This window comes from Somniosus microcephalus, chromosome 24 (assembly GCF_052327205.1).
Source record: "Somniosus microcephalus isolate GS21.2 chromosome 24, FLI_Smic_1.0, whole genome shotgun sequence".
In the NCBI taxonomy this organism is placed as follows: Eukaryota; Metazoa; Chordata; class Chondrichthyes; order Squaliformes; family Somniosidae; genus Somniosus; species Somniosus microcephalus.
The window spans coordinates 36,051,042-36,074,055 of record NC_141010.1 but is presented as its reverse complement, the minus strand read 5'-3'; the positions used below and the strand labels follow the sequence as shown (position 1 = coordinate 36,074,055).

Here is a 23,014-nt window from a genome sequence, read left to right as displayed (position 1 = left end):
GCAATAGACTTATATCCCTACACGAATACCTAACTGCACACCTAGTTCCATAAACACATACATATGTAGCATATATATGTACAACCCTCCTATTCCCATCTGTCGTAAGTGTTTCGAAGGAGGAGCAAATTATCATTTGATGAGAATGATTAGTAAAGTAGGAAAGCCGAATGGCATTTGCTTTGTAATCAAACATTAATGCAAAATATTGCAGTCGTCACTTTCTAAAGTTGTCCTTCTGATATAGATGTGTCTGAGGACATGACTTCAAACTCCAGTCTAGCGCCATCGCCGTGCCCCTCAGACATTCCCAGCACATTCAGACCGTGCCAGAGCAAAACCAAGCAGATGATCCAGCTGGCGCTGATTGACGAGGGCCTGCGGGTGGCACAGCAGCATGCCTCGCCCAGTACCGAGGAGGGCGAGAGGATCAGCCCCAGAATCAAACAGGAGGCTTTTTCTGGTAAATAAACTTTTTGTATGCCACAAAGATCTGCGTACTGTAAGTCTGTGTTCCTTCCTTGTGCCGAGGTAATGTACTGTAATGCGCGGTGAAATGTCTTGGCGAGTGGTGTCTGAGGCACTTGCTTTACATCTTGGTAGCCAGATGTTCACATATCAGAATGATCATTTTTTTGTTTCTGCAACTTTCTCTCTTCCTCTCCTGAAGGTGCTGGCCCCTGCTGGGATATGGTCCCGTTCACCAGCAGCCCTCCAGTGCCTCACTCAAGCACTTGTGAACCCAGGGAGCCAGTGTTGACTCATACAGCCGAGCCCACTCCTGTTCTCCTCCCCATTCTTCATTCATGTGCAATTTCCACTGGATAGAGATTGGCAGTGAGGATCCTGGCTGCGAGGAAGATATTGCTGTCCAGTCCAGTAGGATTTTCCCATTGGACCAGGAAATCTGTCTTAGGGTTTTTGTTTGAATGTCAGTTGTGACTGGGATCAGGAAGCCGAGTTTCGTAGGCGAGACTCAGGACTCCAATGAACTTCCCAAGTAGATTGATATACTTAACTCTGTGTGCGTGTGTTCAAATTGTTTTCATCCTGCAAAAATGATCTTTTCACTGAGAAGCCTAGTCAAAAGAGCGAGGCCTAAGATGCGGAATACCAAGATTTGAAGGGCTTCCACTGATGAGGATGAGGAGCTGACTCGCTCCAGTGACACCAGCCGAGGGGATCTCCATGAGGCACACCTGGCATTGACACGGTTGTATCAGCAGTGGACATGTACCCTTGGCCGACGTCACTGGTGCAAGTCCTCCTTAACAAAATGGCCGACTCTGGGGCTGCCCAAGTGCTTCAGCTATTTTTTAAAAATCTGTTGTCAACTAAGGGAACGGTAGCATGGTGGTAATGTTACTGGGATAGTAATTCAGAAGGCCTGGCCTAATGATCCAGAGACGTGAGTTCAAATCCCACCATGGCAGCTGGGGAGTTTAAATTCAGTTAATTAAATAAATCTGGAATAAAAAGCTAGTATGGTGACCATGAAGCTACCGGATTGTTAAAAAAAAACATTTAGGGAAGGAAATCTGCCGTCCTTACCCGGTCTGGCCTCTATGTAACTCCAGACCCACTGCAATGTGGTTGACTCGTAACTGCCCTCTGAAATGGCCTAGCAAGCCACTCAGTCATCAAGAAGGCGGCTCACCTTCTCAGGGGCAATTAGGGATGGGCAATAAATGCTGGCCTTGCCAGTGACACCCACATCCCGTGAATGAATTAAAAAAAATTGTAGATCCTTATTGTTTCCTCTTCTCTAATTTGATTTGAAAATTTCAGCATATATTACTTGGGGGGGGTGAACAGTGATTTGTTGGGGAATAAATAAGAGATTTAAAAATAAAAACCACTTGAACCATGTAAGAGGGTAAGAAAGAATGAACTTGCATTTATATAGCGCCTTATCATGTCCTCGGGAAATCTCAGTGCTTCACAGCCCGTGAACTACTTTTGAAGGAAAAACAGATAACGCTGGAATTTCAGCACCTTCTGTTTTTGGATCACATGTGCCACAGTTTCGTTTTTTTTTTAGCTAATCACTCTTGAGGTGGAATCAATGTTGTTACCTACGCTAGGGTGCAGGAAAGGACAATACTTAACCTGCGCCATTGCCTTCTCCTTAAACTAAAATTACTCTTGATGAGGGTTTTTGCATCTCTAGTGCCCCTGTTTTATTGCAGAAGTCAGTCCCTAGGGGAGGAAGGGGTGGAAGGTGTTCTTAACCCCCCACCCCGCCAAACACTTTTTCAGCTTACAGAGCACGTAGGCCTGTCCTTCGATGCAGCATTTGCAAAATGCTAATTTTAATGCATAATGTTACAACAACAACTTGCACTTTTGTAGCAGCTTAAATGCAGTGAAAGATCACAGGGTGCTTTTACAAGGCGGGGAACAGGAGTTAGGAGGCCAAAGGCATGGATGAAGGTCTTGAGCCTTTTTGAGATGGGAGTGATGGAGCGATGTGGAGAGCCTTCGGAAGAAAATGCCACAGTGCAAGGCCACGGTGGCCAAAGACCCTGTAACCAATAACGAATGCCCCGTAGACCAGTGTGGGAGGAGGTTGCCGAGCTAGGGTGCGGTGAGGAAGGGGGACTGTAGTTATAGGTATAGGCTGAGATGATCCGATATTTTACAGGACACCGTGGAACTGAAGGGAGAGAGGGAATGTTGCAGGTGGAGAAAAGCAGGCCAGGGGGAGATTTAAAAAAAAAAGTTTTATTCATTGATGGGATGTGGGTGTCGCTGGCTGGCTAGGCCTGCATTTAGTGCCCATCCCTAATTGCCCTTGAGAAGATGGTGGTGAGCCGCCTTCTTGAACGGCTGCAGTCCATATGGTGTAGGTACACCCACAATGCTGTTAGGAAGGGAGTTCCAGGATTTTGGCCCAGTGACAGTGAAGGAACGGCGATACAGGTCCAAGTCAGGATGGTGTGTGGCTTGGAGGGGAACTTGTAGGTGGTGATGTTCCCATGCGTCTGCTGCCCTTGTCCTTCTAAGTGGTAGAGGTCGCGGGTTTGGAAGGTGCTGTTGAAGGAGCTTTGGCGAGTTGCTGCAGTGCATCTTGTAGATGGTACACACTGCAGCCACAGTGCGCCGGTGGTGGAGGGAGTGAATGTTGAAGGTGGTGGATGGAGTGCCAATCAAGCGGGCTGCTTTATCCTGAATGGTGTCGAGCTTCTTGAGTGTTGTTGGAGCTGCACTCATCCAGGCAAGTGGAGAGTATTCCATCACACTCTTGACTTGTGCCTTGTAGATGGTGGAAAGGCTTTGGGGAGTCAGGAGGTGAGACACTCGCCACAGAATTCCCAGCCTCTGGCCTGCTCTTGCAGCCACAGTATTTATGTGGGAGGGTGGTGAATATTCTGAGGCTTTGCTTTTGTGGATCATGGGAGTATTTATCACAGAACTTTGAGTCAAGGATGGGGTAGGTTTTACATGGCCTGTGGAAGGAATGGACATCATGGTCCAAATGATCTTTTCTTGTTTTATGCCTTTATTATGTTCTAATGTGATTTTTTTTTCCTTGTTGCAGACGATGATGAAAATTACAAGGAGGAGTCTGACGTTACATCAAACCGCAACTCATGAACCTTCGCTTAGTGACTAGGCATTTTTAAAAGTGTAATGAATTAGGTTTCTTTTTTAATTCATTCAGGTACAAAAGTATTTATTCATTTTTTTCTAATTAAAAATAAATCATGTCTTTTTTTTACTTTGTGTAACTTTGAAGAGTTTTTTGGAGTATTTCGAAGTTATTTCTGTATATACTGACGCTTGCTAAACCAGCAACCGAGCAGTTAGTGACAGTTCATTTTTTTTTACACACAGATTCAGGAATTACAGTGTTGTTTTGCTTTGTTGTCTTGGTTTTTTTTTTAGTTTCTCTCACTGTAAGTGTACGTCATACTGTGAGTGTCCGGTTTCAGACAGCAATAACACAATAAATATTTACTGCTTTGTGACATTTGGCGTTTAAAGTGCGTCTTGTTATCATTTTCTGTGCTGCCTTCCTGGCGCCGCCTTCTCCTGTCTTACTCACTGAGCTAGTGGGGAGTTCCCACTCCTACATCTTCTGTCCGGGCTCCTGGGTTTCCCCTCCCGAAGCTATGACTCTTAAGGCCACCTGTGGCACCTAGCCCAAGTGGCAGTATTGTACATGTGAACGTTGGCCATTATGGACAACCCCGATCCTGTCCACACTTGGGGCAGGATTTTCATTGGGCCGTGGAGTCGGGATTGGAGGTGTGTGGGGGGTTAAAATCCCGAAATCAGGGGTCCCGACCCATCCCGCACCCAAACCCGCCTCCATGCCAGTTTCAAAGGAGGCGGGTACCCGCCCCGCACTGGGACCCGCCTGCCTACCCGAGGTGGGAAGTGATTAGTGCCAATTAACTGCCTGTTAACAGGTAGTTAACAGGCAGTTTTTAGCCTAATCTCTATTTTAAAGGTTGAAGTGTGGGATTCCAAACCACACCAAGTTAGAGGAGGCGGGCCGTCGGGTTGAAGGACTTGGAGTGGTCGAGATGTCGGTGTTCAGGTGAGTGATGGGTGCATGAGTGCAAAGGTAAGTGTGTTTGGTGTGTCTAAAGTGATTAAAGAAGTTTAAATGACCTTTTCTTACCTTTTCAGCCTTCCTTCCTTTAGGTCCCGGGGGTCCCTCATCTCACTGGCACAGAAAACAGAATGGCTGTGAACTGTCAATAGTGACAGCCTTCAGCTTACTGTGCAGGAGAGATTTCTAACTGAGTCTGTGGAGAAGGACTCAGGTTAGAAGTAAGACTGTCAGTGTTTGACAGCTTCAAACAGCTTTCAAACACTGATATTTCAACTGTCAAAACCTCTTGACAGATGAAATTTCAGTCTGTGACGTCACCTGTTGCCGGGTGGCCCTTAATTGGCCTGCTGAGCCCGCTGGGTGGGCTCAACAAGGTCAATCAAGTTAAAATTGCGTGGATTGGCCGCATCTCGATGGAGGCGGGACTACAACCCCGAAAGTTGTAGTCCCGCCTCCTACCCGACTCCTGAATGAAAATCCTGCCCTTGATGTCCACACACCAATGGAGAGCAATTGGGAGTGAGAATCCTGGATCAGTACATTATTAAATTAGATGCTCTTTGTCTGAACTGAACATAAAATCCAGAGGTGAGAGGATGGTGCACCCAGGATCCCAATTCCACTTGAAGAATAATTACTCACATTTAGGTAGAGATCTTCTAATTAGAAGGCGATGTAGCCAGAGAAGTCAGAGAACCAGTTTGTGTCGCATGGCAGTGGAGAATCCCGAGTTCAATTTGCTGATCTCAGCTGCACCCTGTGTAGAGGCACAGAGAGAGGGAGGGCCACTCCACAAAGGGTAGACCAACATTTTCTCCTCTCCTCGAGGCAGTGCCTGAAGCTGGAGCATCATTCCGTAGATAAATGCACCTCACCCAAGTGGCCAGTCTTCATGTGTGAGCCTAGATGGTGAGTGTTGGCAGGCTAGGGAATCCAGGAGAAACTTCTTTACCCAGAGAGTGGTGAGAATGTGGAACTCGCTACCACAGGGAGTAGTGGAGGTGAATAGCACAGATGCATTTAAGGGGGAGCTAGATAAGTACATGAGGGAGAAAGGAATAGAAGGTTATGTTGATGGGGTTAGATGAAGTAGGGAGGGAGGAGGCTCATGTGGAGCATAAACACCAGCATAGACCAGTTGGGCCGAATGGCCTGTTTTTGTGCTGTAAATTCTATGGAGGGAATCAGTGAGCCCAATCCTGCCCACATGCCCCCATTTTACTGGGCAGAAATCAGTTGGATTTTCTGGAAATTCTGAAGCCAATTGCTGCTACTGATGCTCAAAGCAACACCTCTTTCTAAAGTGGATTCAAGCCTAGGTCACTGGGTGGAATGAAGATTTTAGGATGCACAGTCCTATCTTGTTATTGAAATTAATATTTCTGTAAACACATATGCTTAAATAGTCCATGGAATTCTTTAATTGCCACACTACAGCTTGTAACTTTAGGGGATGGTGCCAGTATTTGGGGCATTGGAAGAGGGAATGGCTCCATTCATAGGGATTTGCAAATTAATATATCTGGGATTATTTTCATTTAACAGAGGCCATTACTCCTGCCCTCATCTCTGCATCTGTTCAACTTAATTTTAAATAGCCACATATTAAACAATTGAACTTGAGGAATAACAGTACGTTTAGCAATAAAGAACAAAGCCTGCTTGTACACATCTCTTTAGTATTCAACTTTGTAACACACAGTTCTGATTATATGCAGTGTTCCAACGTACTGTACAGTTTATATTGAAAGTGCTCCTCCACACTTCTTTAATGGAATACTCCAGAATGAGGCTCTGAAATCACTTTAACCTTGAGCAGTTGTCTAAACAAAAACTATAATTAAAACATTTTTGTTCCAATTTTACTCCCTCCCTTTCTGAGTGCACGGACTCTCTGTAGGTGCCAGCAACTGCTTGATACCATGCCCAGCTTCCCAAGGCTGCACAAGGAAACATTGATGTTTGTAAAGGCCATGGACAGGCTTGAAGATGGTAAGATTTTGAAATTTGATGCATTGGGAACTAGTGAAGATTTGTGAGGACTGGGGTAAAAGAGGTGTAAGTTTCAGGGAACAGTTTGGCCCCAGCATAAGGGCATGAAACAGTTAAACTTCAAGGCATAGAAAAGGTGCCAGTCATTAAAGTTTGCAGTTCTTGGAGAACACATTGATACTGCACAATGAAAGCTTTGGCTCTGAAAAGGACATTGACATTGAACTGTGAGGCCTTGAATGTGAGGTTTCGATGGGAAAAATTAACATCTGGACAATGCTCTGAGTGTAACTGAAACAATGAGCGTCTCGATAAGTGATTTAACGGTGAATAGGTGATTTAACTTTGGACAATGAGACTTCGTGTTTTAATGGGTTTAGATGGATCTTCGATGGATAAGACAGCAATGCCAGTTTCGCTGGAACAATGGACTTCCTGGAAAACACTTTAACCTTGGGCAAAACACATCAGCAGGAAGACTAAATCACATTAAATATGTATCACAGGGCAGGGGAGACAAGATAAGGAATTAAAACTGTGGTTTGGATTACTAGGTGTGTATTGGAAAACAAGAGTTGGGGGAAAGCCCAGACTCGAAGAGGCCAGATGACTAAAAGAACTATAAGAAGGAACCATACTCACAGCTCTCTCCCTTTCGCTCGGAAGCCCTCTCTCGGAAGCTAGCTCTGCCTACAGGAATTGCCAGGTGTAAGGAGGAAGGGAAGACAGTCATCCCCAGCATGATTGTAAGTATTCGGTTTACTCTACAAGGGGTTTGCGCTGTGTAGGCAGCTGCAGTCAGATAAAAGAGATGGGGACAGGTCATCTCCGATCCAGGCCTACAATCCACAACGGTAACAACAAGCCGTATAGGTGATTGTAAGTTCCAGCCAAATCTCAACAGGTTTTTGTCTGTGTTTTGTTGGTTTTAATAAACTAACAGTTTTGTGTTGAACCTAAACCTTTGTGTCGCCTACGATTTTGTTCCTGTAAAACCCAGAATCAAAGAACCCTTGTAAGGACAAGTAAACCAAACACCTTACAGAGGAGCGGGACTTGGTATGGGTAGGATATGGGCAATGGGGTTTTGGACAAGTTGCAATTTGTGACAGCAGAAATTTGGAGAATGTTGAAGTGATCAAATTTGAAGGTCTTGCTACCAATCAAGAGACACAAAGGGTTTTAGGAGCAGTTGCTGCGGGTGAGGTACAAGTAGATATGGGAAATGTTACAGAGATGGAATTAACGTGGTTTCAAATATGTGAGGTTTGAAACTCAACTCAGGGTCAAATAGGATGCGGAAGTTGTGCACTGACTCAGTCTGAATGAGTTGCCTGGGAGAAGGATGGAACCAGGGTTTAAAATATGGAGATTATAGAGGGAGCCAATTTGGATGGTTTCGGTTGTACCAGTGTTGAAAGAAACTCGTGTTTAACCAGCACAGTGGTGGTTGCGGAGTCTAGAGTGTGGGAAGTTTATGTAGATTGGCAGCTGCTTGTAAATCCCTGGCTCCTGCCCTTAGGGGGAGGACAGGTTCCCTATCTAGTTTACTTTGGAATGTAGTAAGCCACAGAAGTGCAGCTAGAAACAAAAACTGAGCCAGTAAAAGGCAAAATATGCTGGAGAGTGAATTAAGCCAACAACTTTCATTTATAATATCTTTAATGTAGTGAAACGTCGCACAGTGTTTCACAAAAGACACCAAATGAGAGTTTGGAGGAGTTAGAAGAAGTCACCGAATGTGAGTTTGAAAGATAGGTTTGAGGAGCCTTTTGTCGGTGAGAGAGGTGCCAAGGATTTAGGAAGAGAATTCCAGAACACAGGAATGTGATAACTAGAAACCCTGCCATGCATTGTTGAGGTGGGAGGAACACACTGTAGGCCAGAGTTGGAAAAGTGCCAACCAGAATGTCGGGGCTGGCGAAGGCTGCTGATGTGGGATGGAGCAGGGGTATGGAGAGATTTGTAAAAGAGGATGAGGATTTTGAAATGACTGTTTAAGGATAGAGAGCCAATTGAGGCAGCTGAGCATTTAATGCAGGATAAGGGGCAGGTGATAGAATTTTGGACGAGTTAAGAGTTTACGTATATTGGAGCTTGAGAGGCCAGCAAGAAAAGTGTCGGAGAAGTTGAGCCTGGTGTAGGGTGTTTTTGCGTGCCCCGTGTATCTATGACTCTCCCTTGAGTCGAATCGTGCATTAAAAACTCCCCGGTTTGGATTGTTTCCCTTGGACGGCAGGAGCTTTTGCCAATAGTCCCAGCCTTGCCCTGCCTAGCCCGTCGATTAGCGGGTAATCCCACACAGAGAGAGAGAGACCAAGGCCAAATAGGTCTTCTCCTATGCCCGATGCGCAGCGTCCCCAGCGGGATTACTGTGTAACCCGGCCGTGACCGGATGCCACCTGGTTGGTCTTCCGAATTATACCACAAGCCCCACAATCCCCAAGTTCGGACCCAAGGAGTTACTATGGATAGATTATAATTGACTCAAGACAAAACAAAATGGTTCAGGTTGGTCAAAGATTGATTCCTTTTATTACACTCACAAAACGACAACCCCTACTCCTCTCGCTTATGGCATAACGAGTAGGTGACCGTGGACACTAGCTTATAGCCTTAGACTAAAATACCCACCCTGTCGGTTACGCCGAACCAACCCCCTTCCCAGATTCTAAGCCTAGATAATGGAAAAACCCTTCTAACTAAACCCCTCTCCCGGTTTGGTCAGAACCCACACTTGGAAGCCTCCTCACACACACACACGTGTTAGCCTGCATCTTGGACACTTGCAGTTCCTCAGCAGCCAAACACGCTGGGGATTTCTGGAGGTGTATGCTGGATATAATTACCAGCCCTTGCCGTTGATTCACACGGTCCCGGGTCCGTTCAACTCCAGAGGCAAAACCGTGCCTAATAGAGGCATGCGATGAGGCCTAGAGAGTTACGTTCAGGCGGTACGGCGAGGCACTCACTTCGGGCATTCCTGGAGAGTTGACGGACGCGTAGTTACGCGGAGAACCCTGTCCCAGATGGTAGAGAAAAGCAAGCCCTGAATCCCCAAAGTTCAGCATGTTTATACCCCGTATAATACACAAAACTGGCTGGGCGATTCCTGGTTACCATGGTCGCAGAGATGCTAGTTGGTCTTCCTGGTGACGTCTGTCCTGGATTGGTCATCTTGATGAAAACAATGGTAGGCCATTACTGTAGATGAGCAGTTCACGAAGTGCTAACTGTTTGTTAAGTTCTTGACTGCTCCTTCATTGAAAGAGTCCAGAGATGTTACTTTTGGCCAGCAAACCTCATTGTCCATCCAGACACTCCGGCTTCATGGACAAAAGGTGTTTTTCCACAAATCACACAAGTTCAAATATGAAAAGGCCCCTGCCTTTCATGACGTCCACATTGAGACTGGTCCCATGGCAACCCAAAAGACAGACAGTTCCTGCTATCTTCACAGAAACCAACAGGCAGTCCTTTTTCCTTTTAAAAGTGGAGAAGTCCAAACTCCATTTTGGAACGCAGACAATGTGCGTCTCCATTTCAAAAGGGTACATATCCATTTTAAAAGTAAAAAAAAAATCCTTCAGGCCCATGCACCCACTGATGTTGGCACCAGCCAAACCCTACGCTAGAGACACTAAGGGGGAGAAAGTGCTTTGCGCCACTCGTTAGCGCCCCCGGGGGCTTCCAGTAGCGCTCCACCTCCTTGAATATACTGGGGAGGGGCGCTAACTTTTTCGGGGCGCTAAAATTAGCGAGGTTAGCGTCCTCAATTTTTCTCCCTAAAGGGTTTTAGGAGCAGTTGCTGTGAGGTAGGGACAGAAGTGGAAATAGGTGATCTTGATGGACAGGGTTTGAAGCTCAATGTAAGGCAAACACCCTTTCTACGTGTGCCCCTTCTAGATGATAAGCACATCTGTCACTGTTTTACACGTTAGATCCAAAGTAATGTGTGTCCTTTATGCCCTCTCGTGTGCATTCTCACTGTTAAAACTCATGCCCTCATATTCTCTTTTTCTTGAGGCAGTTTGTAACAATTTCACAAATACACACTAGTGTTTTCTCGCCTATTAAAAGCTCACGCAAACTTGTACAATTGGTGTCTTATGATCACCATCTCTCCCATGGTGTCACTGTTAGGCATATGCTCATATATCCTATTTATATTATAGAATGCATCCGGTAATGTAAAAGCTGCCTTGCCACCGAATCTGCCTTGAAGTTATGGCACAGTTGCCTTCACAATAGGATCATTGTGAATGGACCTTGAATGTTGAGAACAGGGCACAGCCCAACCTTAACATCAGAAGCGCATTGCTGGCCAAGTTATCGCTGGCATCAGTTGTTGTATCCGTGTGTTAATGGAGACACGGAATGCAGGAGTTGGTTTAACAGGTGTTTACTGAACAAAGTCTGGAGGTGAACTAAAAGATACAAGATGCTATACAGGCTTATATACCCGAGTGGTCACTACCGGTATTACAGTACACAGGGGCTCTTAAAGGTACATACACTACAATTCCTCCCCTTTTAGATAATTAGTACATAACATTTTAAGTCATCATTAATTAACATGTTTACAAGAACAATAATCTACACATTTGCTGCAGTTAATCAATTATAAGTCAGTCTCTCTGGAGGCTTCCTGACTCGGTCCGGATAACGCCTCGGTGGTGTAGTAGGTTCTTTTGGCAAGGTCGATTCGGCTTGAATGCCAGTGTCGGGTTCATCTGGTTCCAGTATCACCGGATCGGAGGTAGATACTATGGGTATCTCTGCTTCATCATTAGGCGTATAGAGTTGTGGTGTAGGTTGTCCCTTTTCGGATGATTCTATGATCTGGTCAGCATGGCGCCTTATTATGCTTTCTCCAATGTCCACAGTATACATCAGCGGTCCTAGTCGTGTGCAAATAGTTCCAGGCTGCCATTTCTCGGTACGGTAGTCCCGGGCCAAAACTTGTTGACCTATCTGGAAGGTTCTAGTTGGCCTTTCATTCATGCCTTGAAATTGCCGGTTCTCTACGTCCCTTCTGATGTTTGGCTTGATCAAATCCAGCCGGCATCTTAGTCTTCTATTGAAAAACATCATGGCGGGAGTTTGGTTTCTAACCACATGTGTTGCATTCCTGTACGCAAACAAGAAGTTATCTACCTTATGTTGTAGATTTATGTCTTCATTACCCATGGCCTTTATGGCCTTCTTGAAGGTCTGGACAAACCTTTCAGCTAATCCATTGGTGGCGGGATGGTATGGGGCGGACGTGTAGTGCTTAACCCCATTGTTTTTTAAGAACTTCCTGAATTCTTCGGAAACAAATTGCGGTCCATTATCAGAACAGATCTGTTCTGGCAGCCCATTCCTGGCAAATATGGTCCTTAATACTGTGATGGTTTTTTCCGTGGTGGTGGAGGACATCTTTATTACCTCCGGCCACTTGGAGTGTGCATCAACCGCGATTAAGAACATCGAGTCCATAAATGGACCAGCAAAGTCGATATGTACCCTTTGCCATGGAGATGAGGGCCACTCCCATGGATGTAGTATGGTGGGGCGTTTTGGACCTTCTGGCATCCTAGACAGCTCTTGGTCATTTCTTCGATGTCTCCATCGATACCTGGCCACCACACAAATGCTCTGGCTAGGTTCTTCATTTTCACTCCACCCAGATGCCCCTCGTGAAGCTCCTTTAGCACTTTATCCTGGAGTTTGGGTGGAATCACCACTCTGGATCCACACATCAAGGTTCCTCGGCACACTGACAGCTGTTCTCTTCTTTGCGAGAATGCTGGCAACAGTGGTTCGCCATGTGCTGGCCATCCCTTCACCGTTAAATCGTAGACTTGTGAGAGAGTCGGGTCATTTCTCGTTTCCTTTTCAATGGTAGAATTTGTTACTGGTAGACATTCCACTATGGTTGAGTGGAACATTTCCACTGTAGGTGCCTCTTCTACCGTTGGCAACGGTAGGCGCGATAAACCGTCAGCATTCCCATGCTGTTTTGATCCTTTGTATTCTATGTCATATTGGTGTGCCCCTAGGAAAAGGGACCACCTCTGTAGCCTTTGCGCTGTCATAATGGGAACGCCCTTTTTAGGGTTGAATATGGAGACGAGGGGTTGATGGTCAGTCAACAAGGTAAATTTTTGTCCGTGTAGGCAATGGTTGAATTTCTTCACTCCCCACACCAGGCTGAGTGCTTCCCTGTCGATCTGGGCATAGTTACGCTCAGCTGAGTTCAATGAGCGTGACGCAAAAGCTATCGGCCGCTCCGAGCCATCAGGGAATCTATGCGATAATACCGCTCCTACGCCGTAAGGGGATGCATCGCACGCCAGTCTGATTGGCAGTGATGGGTTGTAATGAGCCAACACTTCCTTGGACGTGATCAAGCCTTTGCATTTATGGAAGGCACGTTTACAGTCTTCGCTCCATTTCCAAATTACTCCCGTTTGTAGCAGTGCGTTAAGAGGGTGCAAAACAGTTGACAAGTTTGGTAAAAATTTATGATAGTAATTTATCAATCCCAGGAACGACCTTAATTGTGAGACATTTTCAGGTGCTGGGGCTTTTATAACCGCTTCAATTTTTTCAGGTGACTTATGCAACCTTCTTTGTTAATTATATGGCCACAATATGATATTTGTTTCTGGAAAAATTCGCACTTGGGGCGATTTGCTCGTAGGCCCCGTTCTCTCAGCCTAGTGAGCACCTGCTCCAAATTGGCAAGGTGCTCGTTGTCGTTTTCTCCTGTTACAAGGATGTCGTCTAGGTAGCATTGAGTCCCCGGAATCCCTTGCAGGACTTGCTCCATAGCTCTTTGCCAGATAGCTGGAGCTGATGCTACTCCGAAAACCAATCGATTGTACTGGTACAGGCATTTGTGTGTGTTTATCGTGAGATACTTTTTAGAGGCCTCCTCAACCTCCATCTGTAGATATGCCTGTGCCAAGTCAATTTTGGTGAAACGTTTCCCTCCGGATAGTGAGGCGAAAATATCTTCTATCCTCGGAAGAGGATACTGTACCATGTGAAGGACCGGGTTTACAGTCACCTTGAAGTCTCCACAGATGCGAATTTTTCTCTGTTCTTCAGATTTATCATTATTCAACGTTTTCTTCATGACCGGGACGATGGGTGTTGCCCACTCGCTCCAATCCAACTTGGATAACACGCCTGCCTTTTCCAAATTCTCCAGCTCTGCCTCGACTGCTGGACGAATTGCATATGGCACCGGCCTTGCCTTAAAAAACTTGGGAATTGCTGCATCTTCCACTTTTATTGAGGCGGTGACGCCTTTCAAGGTTCCTAGTTCCTGTTGAAACACTTCTTTGGCGTTGGCCAAGATGTCTTTTAATCATTCAGGTATGACGTCATCATTTTTTTTCTTACTGGTCACCGTCAGTGCCTGAATGGAGTGCCAGTCTAAACGTATCTTCCTGATCTATTCACGTCCCAACAGCGGTGGACCACCATCTTGCAGAACGTATAAATACAACTTCTGTATTTCCTTGCCGTTGTATACAACAGGCACCCTTATTTTCCCTCTGGGGTATACTTTCTGCCCCGTATATGTCTTCAAGATAATGGATGTGTCTTTCAAAGGTATATGCGGAAATAGCCGCTCGTAATCCCGTCGACTTATGACGGTCAGAGCTGATCCTGTATCTAGCTCCATTTTAACTGGGGACCCCACTATCGTGAGGGTAACCCAAATGGTCTGGTAATCTTCTTTGGCAATTCACAGAATCACAGAATCACAGAAACCCCACAGTGCAGATAGAGGCCATTTCGGCCCATCGAGCCTGCACCGACACATATCCCACCCGATCCCTGTAACCCCTACACCAACACATATCCCACCCTATCCCCGCAACCCCACGTATTTAATCCCCCTAACACTAAGGGTCAATTTATCATAGCCAATCAACCTAACCCGCACATCTTTGGACTGTGGGAGGAAACCGGAGCACCCAGAGGAAACCATACATTATGTAATTTGAGACAGCTTAGTCTCTTGTTTCTGGAGTCGCTATCGCTCTTCTGGTCTTCGGAGCTACTGTCCGTCATCATTTGTACCTTTCTGTACTTTTCCTTATTGATTTTTTTTCTGTCAGTGGATTTTTTGTTTCCAGATCGGCATACACGTGCAATGTGTCCCATCTTTCCGCATTGCCTGCATGCTTTGTCCTTGAACCAGCAGTCCCTCTGGTCATGGGTGGATCTGCCGCAGCGATAACATCTCTCGAAATCCCGTGTCATTTCATGGGTGCCGAAGTCCTGTGGCTGTTGCTGTAACTCTGCAGCTCCTCTTGCTGCTGCTTCGTATGATACAGCCACACTGAAAGCCTTGTCCAGTGTCAAATCTTTCTCAGAAAGTAGCCTTTTCTGTGTTCCTTCACTTAGGAGACCGCAGACGAATTTGTCTCGTAGAGAATCTGCCAGTCCTGCCCCGAATTGGCAGTGCTTTGACAGCTTTCTTAATTCAGTGAGGTAATCAGCGTTACTTTCATTCTTGTGCTGATTCCTCCTGAAGAATTTGAATCGTTCCGCTATCAGCAGCGGTGTTGGGTTTAAGTGCTCCTGTAGGGTATCAACAATCTCCTTAAAATTCTTGTCCATCGGTTTGGCTGGAGTGATTAAGTTTCGTAACAGCCCGTATGTCCTTGCGCCCATCAGATTTAGAAGTACCGATGCCTTTTTATCATCCTCTACTTCATTCGCTGTGCAATATACCTCCACTCTTTCCACATATCACAGAATCACAGAAACCCCACAGTGCAGATAGAGGCCATTTCGGCCCATCGAGCCTGCACCGACACATATCCCACCCGATCCCTGTAACCCCTGCACCAACACATATCCCACCCTATCCCCGTAACCCCACGTATTTAATCCCCCTAACACTAAGGGTCAATTTATCATAGCCAATCAACCTAACCCGCACATCTTTGGACTGTGGGAGGAAACCGGAGCACCCGGAGGAAACCCACGCAAACACGGGGAGAATGTGCAAACTCCACACAGACAGTCACCCGAGGCCGGATTCGAACCCGGGTCCCTGGCGCTGTGAGGCAACAGTGCTAACCATATGTGGTCCAATCCTCTATATTACTATCGAAAGCAGTAATATTGCCAGTCTTAGGCATCCTGAAAATGAAAAATGGCGCCTCCCGTGCTTTCCTTTCTTCCCTGCCGAGAAAAAATGACGCCTCCTGCGCTTTCCCGCCGCTGCCGCTGCTGACAACGCTGTTCTCCGCGGTTTTTATTTACACATATTTTTAATAGTTGGAGACTCGTTCCCGCCGGACTCTCTGGGACTTTTCCCTCCCTCTGCTTGGTCCAAACGCCGACCTGCTTTGCAGCGCCGGCCGTCTCCCGAGTGCTCCACCCTCCGTCTCTGTTTGCCTCCGCCTTCCGACTCGCTGCTCAGCCCCGCTGCAGAGCCACCCGATCGAGCCCCAGCCCGCCGCCCAGGAAGGATTAGTGCAGTACCTGCCACCAGCCCGGCTAGCTGGTGAAACCGCAGTTTTTTTTTTCTTCGACCTTCGTCTGATGAATCGATCTCCTTGAGGTGCTGCCGAATTGCAGGTAAGGCCGTTTCCAATTCGTCGCCACTGTTGTATCCGTGTGTTCATGGAGAGACGAAATGCAGGAGTTGGTTTAACAGGTGTTTACTGAACAAAGTCTGGAGGTGAACTAAAAGATACAAGACGCTATACAGGCTTATATACCCGAGTGGTCACTACCGTTATTACAGTACACAGGGGCTCTTAAAGGTACATACACTACATCAGTCATTTTATCTTTCCTGCAGATGACACTTCTCCACAAGGCGGCAGCTGAACCATCTCCCGAGGAGGGAGGCTCAGACTAAACATGCTAGAAAAGTGCCTCAAATGCCAGGTGGCAAGGCAAAGTTAGGGGCACTCATTCTGTCTCACTGGTACACCCACGTGCCCTTCTCTATCCCTCAAGAATTTGAACGCTGAGCCTTGGGCTCATGCACACTCATTTGCTGTGTCTGACAGTGAACAGCCCTTCACTGTCTGGTACTTTGGGCCTCCTTCAGACAGTGCGCTTCCACCCTCCCTCGGGGGGGCGATCACTTCCGCTCCGATCCGGGGGGGGGGGCACGCTCTGTGTGTGGGAGGGTGGGGGGACTCATTCTCTGTCTGGGGGAGGTGTTCACTGTCTGTCTGGGGGGAAGTGCTCACTCTGTCTGGGGGAAGGTGTTCACTCTCCGTCTGGGGGCGGGTACACACTGTCTGCCTGGGGGTGGTGCTCACTCTGTCTGGGGGCGGGTGCTCACGCTGTCTGGGGTAAGGTGCTCACTGTCTGTCTGGGGCGGGTACACACTGTCTGCCTGGGGGCGGTGCTCACTGTCTGGGGGAAGGTGCTCACTGTCTGTCTGGGGCCGGGTGCTCACTGTCTGTCTGGGGGGTGGGTGCTCACTGTCTGTCTGGGGGCGGTGCTCACTCTCTGTCTGGGGGCGTATACATGCTCTCTGTCTGGGGGCGGTGCTCACTCTCTGTCTGGGGGCGGGTACACACTGTCTGTCTGGGGGCGGATACACACTCTCTGTCTGGGGGCGGGTACACTGTCTGGGGGCGGATACATGCTCTCTGTCTGGGGGCGGGTGCTCACTGTCTGTCTGGGGGCGAATACACACTCTGGGGGCGGGTACAGTGTCTGGGGGCGGATACACTCTCTGTCGGGGGAAGGGGGGCTTGTCGTGTCTCTCTCGGTTACGCGCACGCTGATGTGGCGGGGCCGCGCACGGCCGGTTTCAGTTTCGGTGAGTGTGCCGCTCCTTGGTCTGGGTCTGTTCAGATGCAGAGCGGGATCCGGAGCCTGGTGAGTGCGGGGCGGGTCCGCGATATTCCAGCAACGACCTGCGTTTCAACAGCGGAGAGCCCGCCGACTGAATGCAAAAGGCCGCGCTGTCTGCTTAATCATTGACTTGCTCGTTGTTCTGCTCTTTGTTGATCTATTGTTCTATTTTATTGATCAATCTTTATGACTGGCTAACGTTTTATTTATGAATTATTTGCTACTGTTGTATTTTACTTATTCGATGCCACATAACAAACCCAGTAACTTCCCCCCTTTAATTATTTCTAACAAAAACAGATTATCTGGTCATTTATCTCATTGCTGTTTGTGCGAGCTTGCTCGCCGCCGCACTTCAAGACTTGCATTTATATAGCGCCTTTAATGACCTCAGAACATCCCAAAGCGCTTTACAGCCAATTAAGTACTTGTGAAGCGGAGTCACTGTTGTAATGTAGGAAATGTGGCAGCTAATTTGCGCACAGCAAGCTCCCACAAACAGCAATGTGATAATGAGCCAATAATCTGTTTTTTTTGTTATGTCGATTGAGGGCTAAATATTGGCCAGGACATGGGGACAACTCCCCTGCTCTTTTTCGAAATAGTGCCGTGGGATCTTTTGCATCCACCCGAAAGAGCAGACAGGGCTTAGCCGACAGTGTAGCACTCCCTCAGCACTGCACTGGAGTGTCAGCCTAGATTTTTGTGCTCAAATCTCTGGAGTGAGACTTGAACCCACAACCTTCTGACTCAGTGAGCCACTGCTGACAAAAAGTATTTCATTGGCTTTAAAGCGCTTTGGGACGTCCTGAGGTCATGAAAGGCACTATATAAATGTAAGTCTTCTCCCAGACTCCCAGATTATTCTGCAGTTTAAAACATTCCACACTTGTGCTTTTCAGATAATTAATTTAGGAGGTTGAGAAATTCCTGTGTTCTGGGTTATTGATTAATTATCGCATAGAATTTACAGCACAGAAACAGGCCATTCGGCCCAACTGGTCTGTGCTGGTTTTTAGGCTCCACTTGAACCTCTCCCAGCCCACCCTAGTCGCCTTGTTTATTTTGAGTAATTATAGTAAAGTCCTTAAAAATCCGCTACATATCTGGTCCTATTTTTCTCTGCTCACCCTTGCCCCCCTTTCTCTCCCAAAGTTGCTCACCGTCCTGTTCTCGTTCTACAGACTTCAGTCCTCCTGTACTGGCCAGTATTCAGCTGAGAGCCTTTATACTGAGGGCAGCAAGCTATTTGACTGTGGAGGTATCACAGCCAAGGCTCGATCCTGCCCCTCACCTGATGCACACTCACTTCGGCCAGGGTCTCTGGATTATGTCTTGGGACAGGATTGCTGACCGATTTTTCCTCTCTCCTTTACCCCCCCCCCAGGGGCACTGGAGCCATTTGCAGCCTCCCCCCACTGCTGATGCTCTGGCTAAGGTCAGATAACTCAGTATAGGCCAGGGATCTACCCTGGGACCTTCCTGGATAAAGCAACAGCAGAGCTTAACCAACCCTAGTGGATTCAGCAGAGGGAGTGATCCCAATGTTTTGCCAGCATTGCTGTACAACCAGTATGTGTGACTTGCACTTTGCTTAAACCCTCCCCTGGGCAGTGTATCCTGTCAGAGTTTCTGTGTGTCACACTGCCTCAATTGGTTTCTAATCTACACCCAGGACCCTGAATCCTGTTAAATTAGCCTGCAACAAAGGTCTTTTGTTGATATTGCAAAGCATTAATGCTGCTCTTGTGAACCTCAGTCATAAGTACATTATCAGCTGGAGTGAAAAAGGACTCGTTCTCCCAGTTATCAAAACTGCAGATATATAGCCTAAAAATGGCATATCTGAAACTGACCTAATGTGGCTGTAACTCTATAATCAAAAGGGGCTCACAAGATTGAAGTTATAATTTTTAATTTGAAGGCCTCAATTACAGTTTTGCATTGTGCACTTCCAAGTGCCTTTGTAGACGTACCATTTAGTTGGATGGAGTTATTTATTTAATTTCTTGTTTTTTGTGGCAGCTGTTAATTGGCTCAAGGTACCTAATAAGTTATCTATCGTTCACAGTGTGACTCATTTCCAGCAGATCTTCCCTCCCCCCTCGAGTAATCCTGCGTCTGGAATTTCCCTGCCCACTGCTGTACATTATTTACCAACAGTCCTGCAGTAACTAAGAGATTAAAAAGTGGTTAGACACTGCCCTGGGTCTCTGGAACAATGCAGAAAAAGGCAAGAAGCTGTGAACTTTCACAGAGACTCGGTGGTTTTAAAACGTTTTTTTTAATGTATCCGTGTACCTATTGCATACATTGCATGTTTTACATAAGATAACAGGCATCAAGGTTACAGTGACTACACTTCAAAAAGTACTTCATTGGCTGTAAAGCGCTTTGGGACGTCCTGAGGTTGTGAAAGGTGCTATAGAAATGCAAGTCTGTCTTTCTTTAAGCTTGAAGTGAGGTTCTGATGTTGAGATATCCTTTAACCCTTTCTTAATTAGGATACAGACTTGTACCCATTATTCTATCCAAACTATATGTTGGTTCCATGTATTGAACTGTATGGAAATGAGAAGCTTGTTTAAATGTAACGAGGGGAAAACTGCAGTCTTGGAAGGTCTTATTTATAAATATAGATTGGTTTTTTGAAAGTGCCAGCACCTGGAAATCCCCTGCTGGTGAAACAGACCTTGGGTGTCTGTGGGCTGGTCTTAATTTAACAGTGAACTGCTTTTAGAACAGACTCTCTCAGTTCTCCATTTACTTTTTGGAGTTAAGTAAATCTGTGACCAAAAGCATTTTTAGGGCACACCAGTTCTAAATATCACGAGTGTTGGGCCAGAGAATAAAACACAAATCAGGATCCACCTGTTGAAATATCTGCCACAAGTCCAGGAGCTGAGTGTCGATTGTAAACAGGTGAGCGCGAATTAGAGGGAGCTATTAAATCAAAATCAAATCAAATCAACTTTTATTGTCATTGTTAGTGCACAAGTGCAGTACAACGAAATGTAGGCTTGCGGCTCCCGAGAGTGTACATTTAGATTAAGACCAGTAAGATTAAAATCCAGTAAATGACGCATTCAGTGAGTCAGAATGTCCTTACAGACAATTCAGTAAGGCACAAGTCTGAAATAAAAACTGGAGCTGCACATGTGGTCTGTCAGGATCTGAAAGAGAAAGTTAGTTGATGTTTTGGGGCAACTCAATTTCAATCAATATCAGAACTCAAATGGTGGGAAATATGGAGATGGCAAAAACACTGAATGAATATTTTATATCAGTCTTTACAGTAGAAGACACTAAGAATATCCCAACACTGGACAAACAGGGGGCTAAAGGGGGGGGAGGAGCTAAACACGATCAAAATCACTAAGGAAGTGGTACTCGGTAAAATAATGGGACTCAAGGCGGATAAATCACCTGGACCTGATGGCTTACATCCTAGGGTCTTGAGGGAACTGGCGGTAGGGATTGTGGATGCATTGGTAATAATTTTCCAAAACTCCCTGGACTCAGCAAAGGTCCCGGCAGACTGGAAAACTGCTAATGTAACACCCTTATTTAAAAAGGGCAGTAGACAGAAGGCTGGAAACTATAGACCGGTTAGCCTAACATCTGTGGTAGGTAAAATTTTGGAGTCCATTATTAAGGAGACAGTAACAGGACATTTGGATAATCATAATTTAATAGGACAAAGTCAGCATGGTTCTTTGAAGGGGAAGTCATGTTTGACAAATTTGCTGGAGTTCTTTGAGGAAGTAACATATAGGGTGGATAAAGGGGAACCAGTGGACGTAGTGTATTTAGACTTCCAAAAGGCATTTGATAAGGTGCCACACAAAAGATTATTGCATAAGATTAAAAAATCACGGGATTGGGGGTAATATTCTGGCATGGATAGAGGATTGGCTATCTAACAGAAGGCAGAGAGTTGGGATAAATGGTTCATTCTCAGACTGGCAATCAGTAACTAGTGGTGTTCCGCAGGGGTCAGTGCTGGGTCCCCAACTCTTTACAATCTATATTAACAATTTGGAGGAGGGGACCGAGTGTAACATATCAAAAGTTTGCAGATGATACTAAGATGGGAGGGAAAGTAGTGAGTGAGGAGGACATAAAAAACCTGCAAGGGGACATAGACAGGCTAAGTAAGTGGGCAGAGATTTGGCAGATGGAATACAATACTGGAAAGTGTGAGGTTATGCACTTTGGCAGGAAAAATCGTAGAGCAAGTTATTATCTTAATGGCAAGAAACTGGAAAGTACTGAAGTACAAAGGAATCTGGGGGTCCTGGTGCACGAAACTCAAAAGGTTAGTATGCAGGTGCAGCAAGTGATTAAGAAGGCCAATGGAATGTTGGCTTTCATTGCTAGGGGGATAGAATATAAAAATAGGGAGGTATTGCTTCAGTTGTACAAGGTATTGGTGAGACCGCACCTGGAATACTGCGTACAGTTTTGGTGTCCATACTTAAGAAAGGACATACTTGCTCTCGAGTCAGTACAAAGAAGGTTCACTCGGTTAATCCCGGGGATGAGGGGATGGACATATGAAGAGAGGTTGAGTAGATTGTGACTCTACTCATTGGCGTTCAGAAGAATGAGAGGCGATCTTATTGAAACATATAAGATTGTGAAGGGGTTGGATCGGGTGGATGCGGGGAAGATGTTCCTGATGATGGGTGAAACTAGAACTCGGGGGCATAGTCTTAGAATAAGGGGCTGCTCTTTCAAAACTGAGATGAGGAGGAACTACTTCACTCAGAGGGTGGTAGGTCCATGGAATATGCTGCCCCAAAAAGCTGTAGAAGCTACATCATTACATAAATTTAAAACAGAAATAGACAGTTTCCTAGAAGTAAAGGGAATTAAGGGTTACGGGGAGCGGGCAGGAATTTGGACATGAGTCTAGGTTCGGATCGGTCATGGCCCTGTGGGTAGCGGAGCGGGCCCAGGGGCCGTGTAGCCTGATCCTGCTCCTATTTCGTGTGTCTAATTCTGTTAGATTCAGGAGATGGTTCTGTGATAGTGGATTGGCGGTTAGGATCAGATCAGCCATGATCTTATTGAATGGCGGAGCAGGCTCGAGGGGCCGATTGGCCTACTCCTGCTCCTATTTCTTATGTTCTTATAATCCTCTTTGCTGCTTAGTGACATTTCCATTATCCACCCTCCAGTTATTATTCTTCTCAATTATCCACCAGATTTTTGCAGAACCAAAGGCTTGTGGGAAGCTCGTTGGTGCCAATCTGACATAAGTCAACCTTGGCCCAAGATTCAGTTCAGTTGCGGTTGTTTATACTGAGCCGATCTTTATTCTCAGGTCGAGGATTTTGCCAAGGGACTTGTGTGGTTTTGTATCTTTTTTCTTTTAAAACCTATGAACCAGTGAATACTCTCAGTGACCTGGTCTTTAAAACTCTCAGTGACCTGGTCTTTAAAACTCTCAGTGACCTGGTCTTTAAAACCTATGAACCAGTGAATACTCTGTGACCTGGTCTTTAAAACCTATGAACCAGTGAATACTCTCAGTGACCTGGCCTTTAAAACCTATGAACCAGTGAATACTCTCAGTGACCTGGTCTTATTTTCCTGGGGAAGCCTTGACTTTATTAT

The 23,014-nt window shown here is 46.2% G+C and overlaps 2 protein-coding genes across 5 annotated transcripts in view; both read left to right on the top strand.

Annotated features, from left to right (window-relative positions):
- The window catches only part of LOC147101234 (NGFI-A-binding protein 1-like), a 72,427-nt gene extending 68,454 nt beyond the window's left edge, over nt 1-3,973 (top strand). For both annotated transcript variants that reach the window (XM_085966500.1, XM_085966501.1), the window contains exons 7-8: nt 248-463; nt 3,542-3,973. In XM_085966500.1, coding sequence (XP_085822626.1) covers nt 248-463; nt 3,542-3,597 — 272 coding nt within the window. In that variant the 3' untranslated portion in view covers nt 3,598-3,973. The remainder of the gene's footprint in view (nt 1-247; nt 464-3,541) is intronic.
- A 2,736-nt stretch (nt 3,974-6,709) lies between these two features.
- cnp (2'',3''-cyclic nucleotide 3'' phosphodiesterase) overlaps nt 6,710-23,014 on the top strand; it is a 31,311-nt gene continuing 15,006 nt past the window's right edge. Inside the window, exon 1 of one of the 3 annotated variants that reach the window (XM_085966505.1) lies at nt 6,710-7,302. In XM_085966505.1, coding sequence (XP_085822631.1) covers nt 7,297-7,302 — 6 coding nt within the window. In that variant the 5' untranslated portion in view covers nt 6,710-7,296. Of the gene's footprint in view, nt 7,303-17,263; nt 17,417-23,014 lie in introns of those variants that run through there. The other 2 variants (XM_085966502.1, XM_085966504.1) reach the window with 2 other exon arrangements.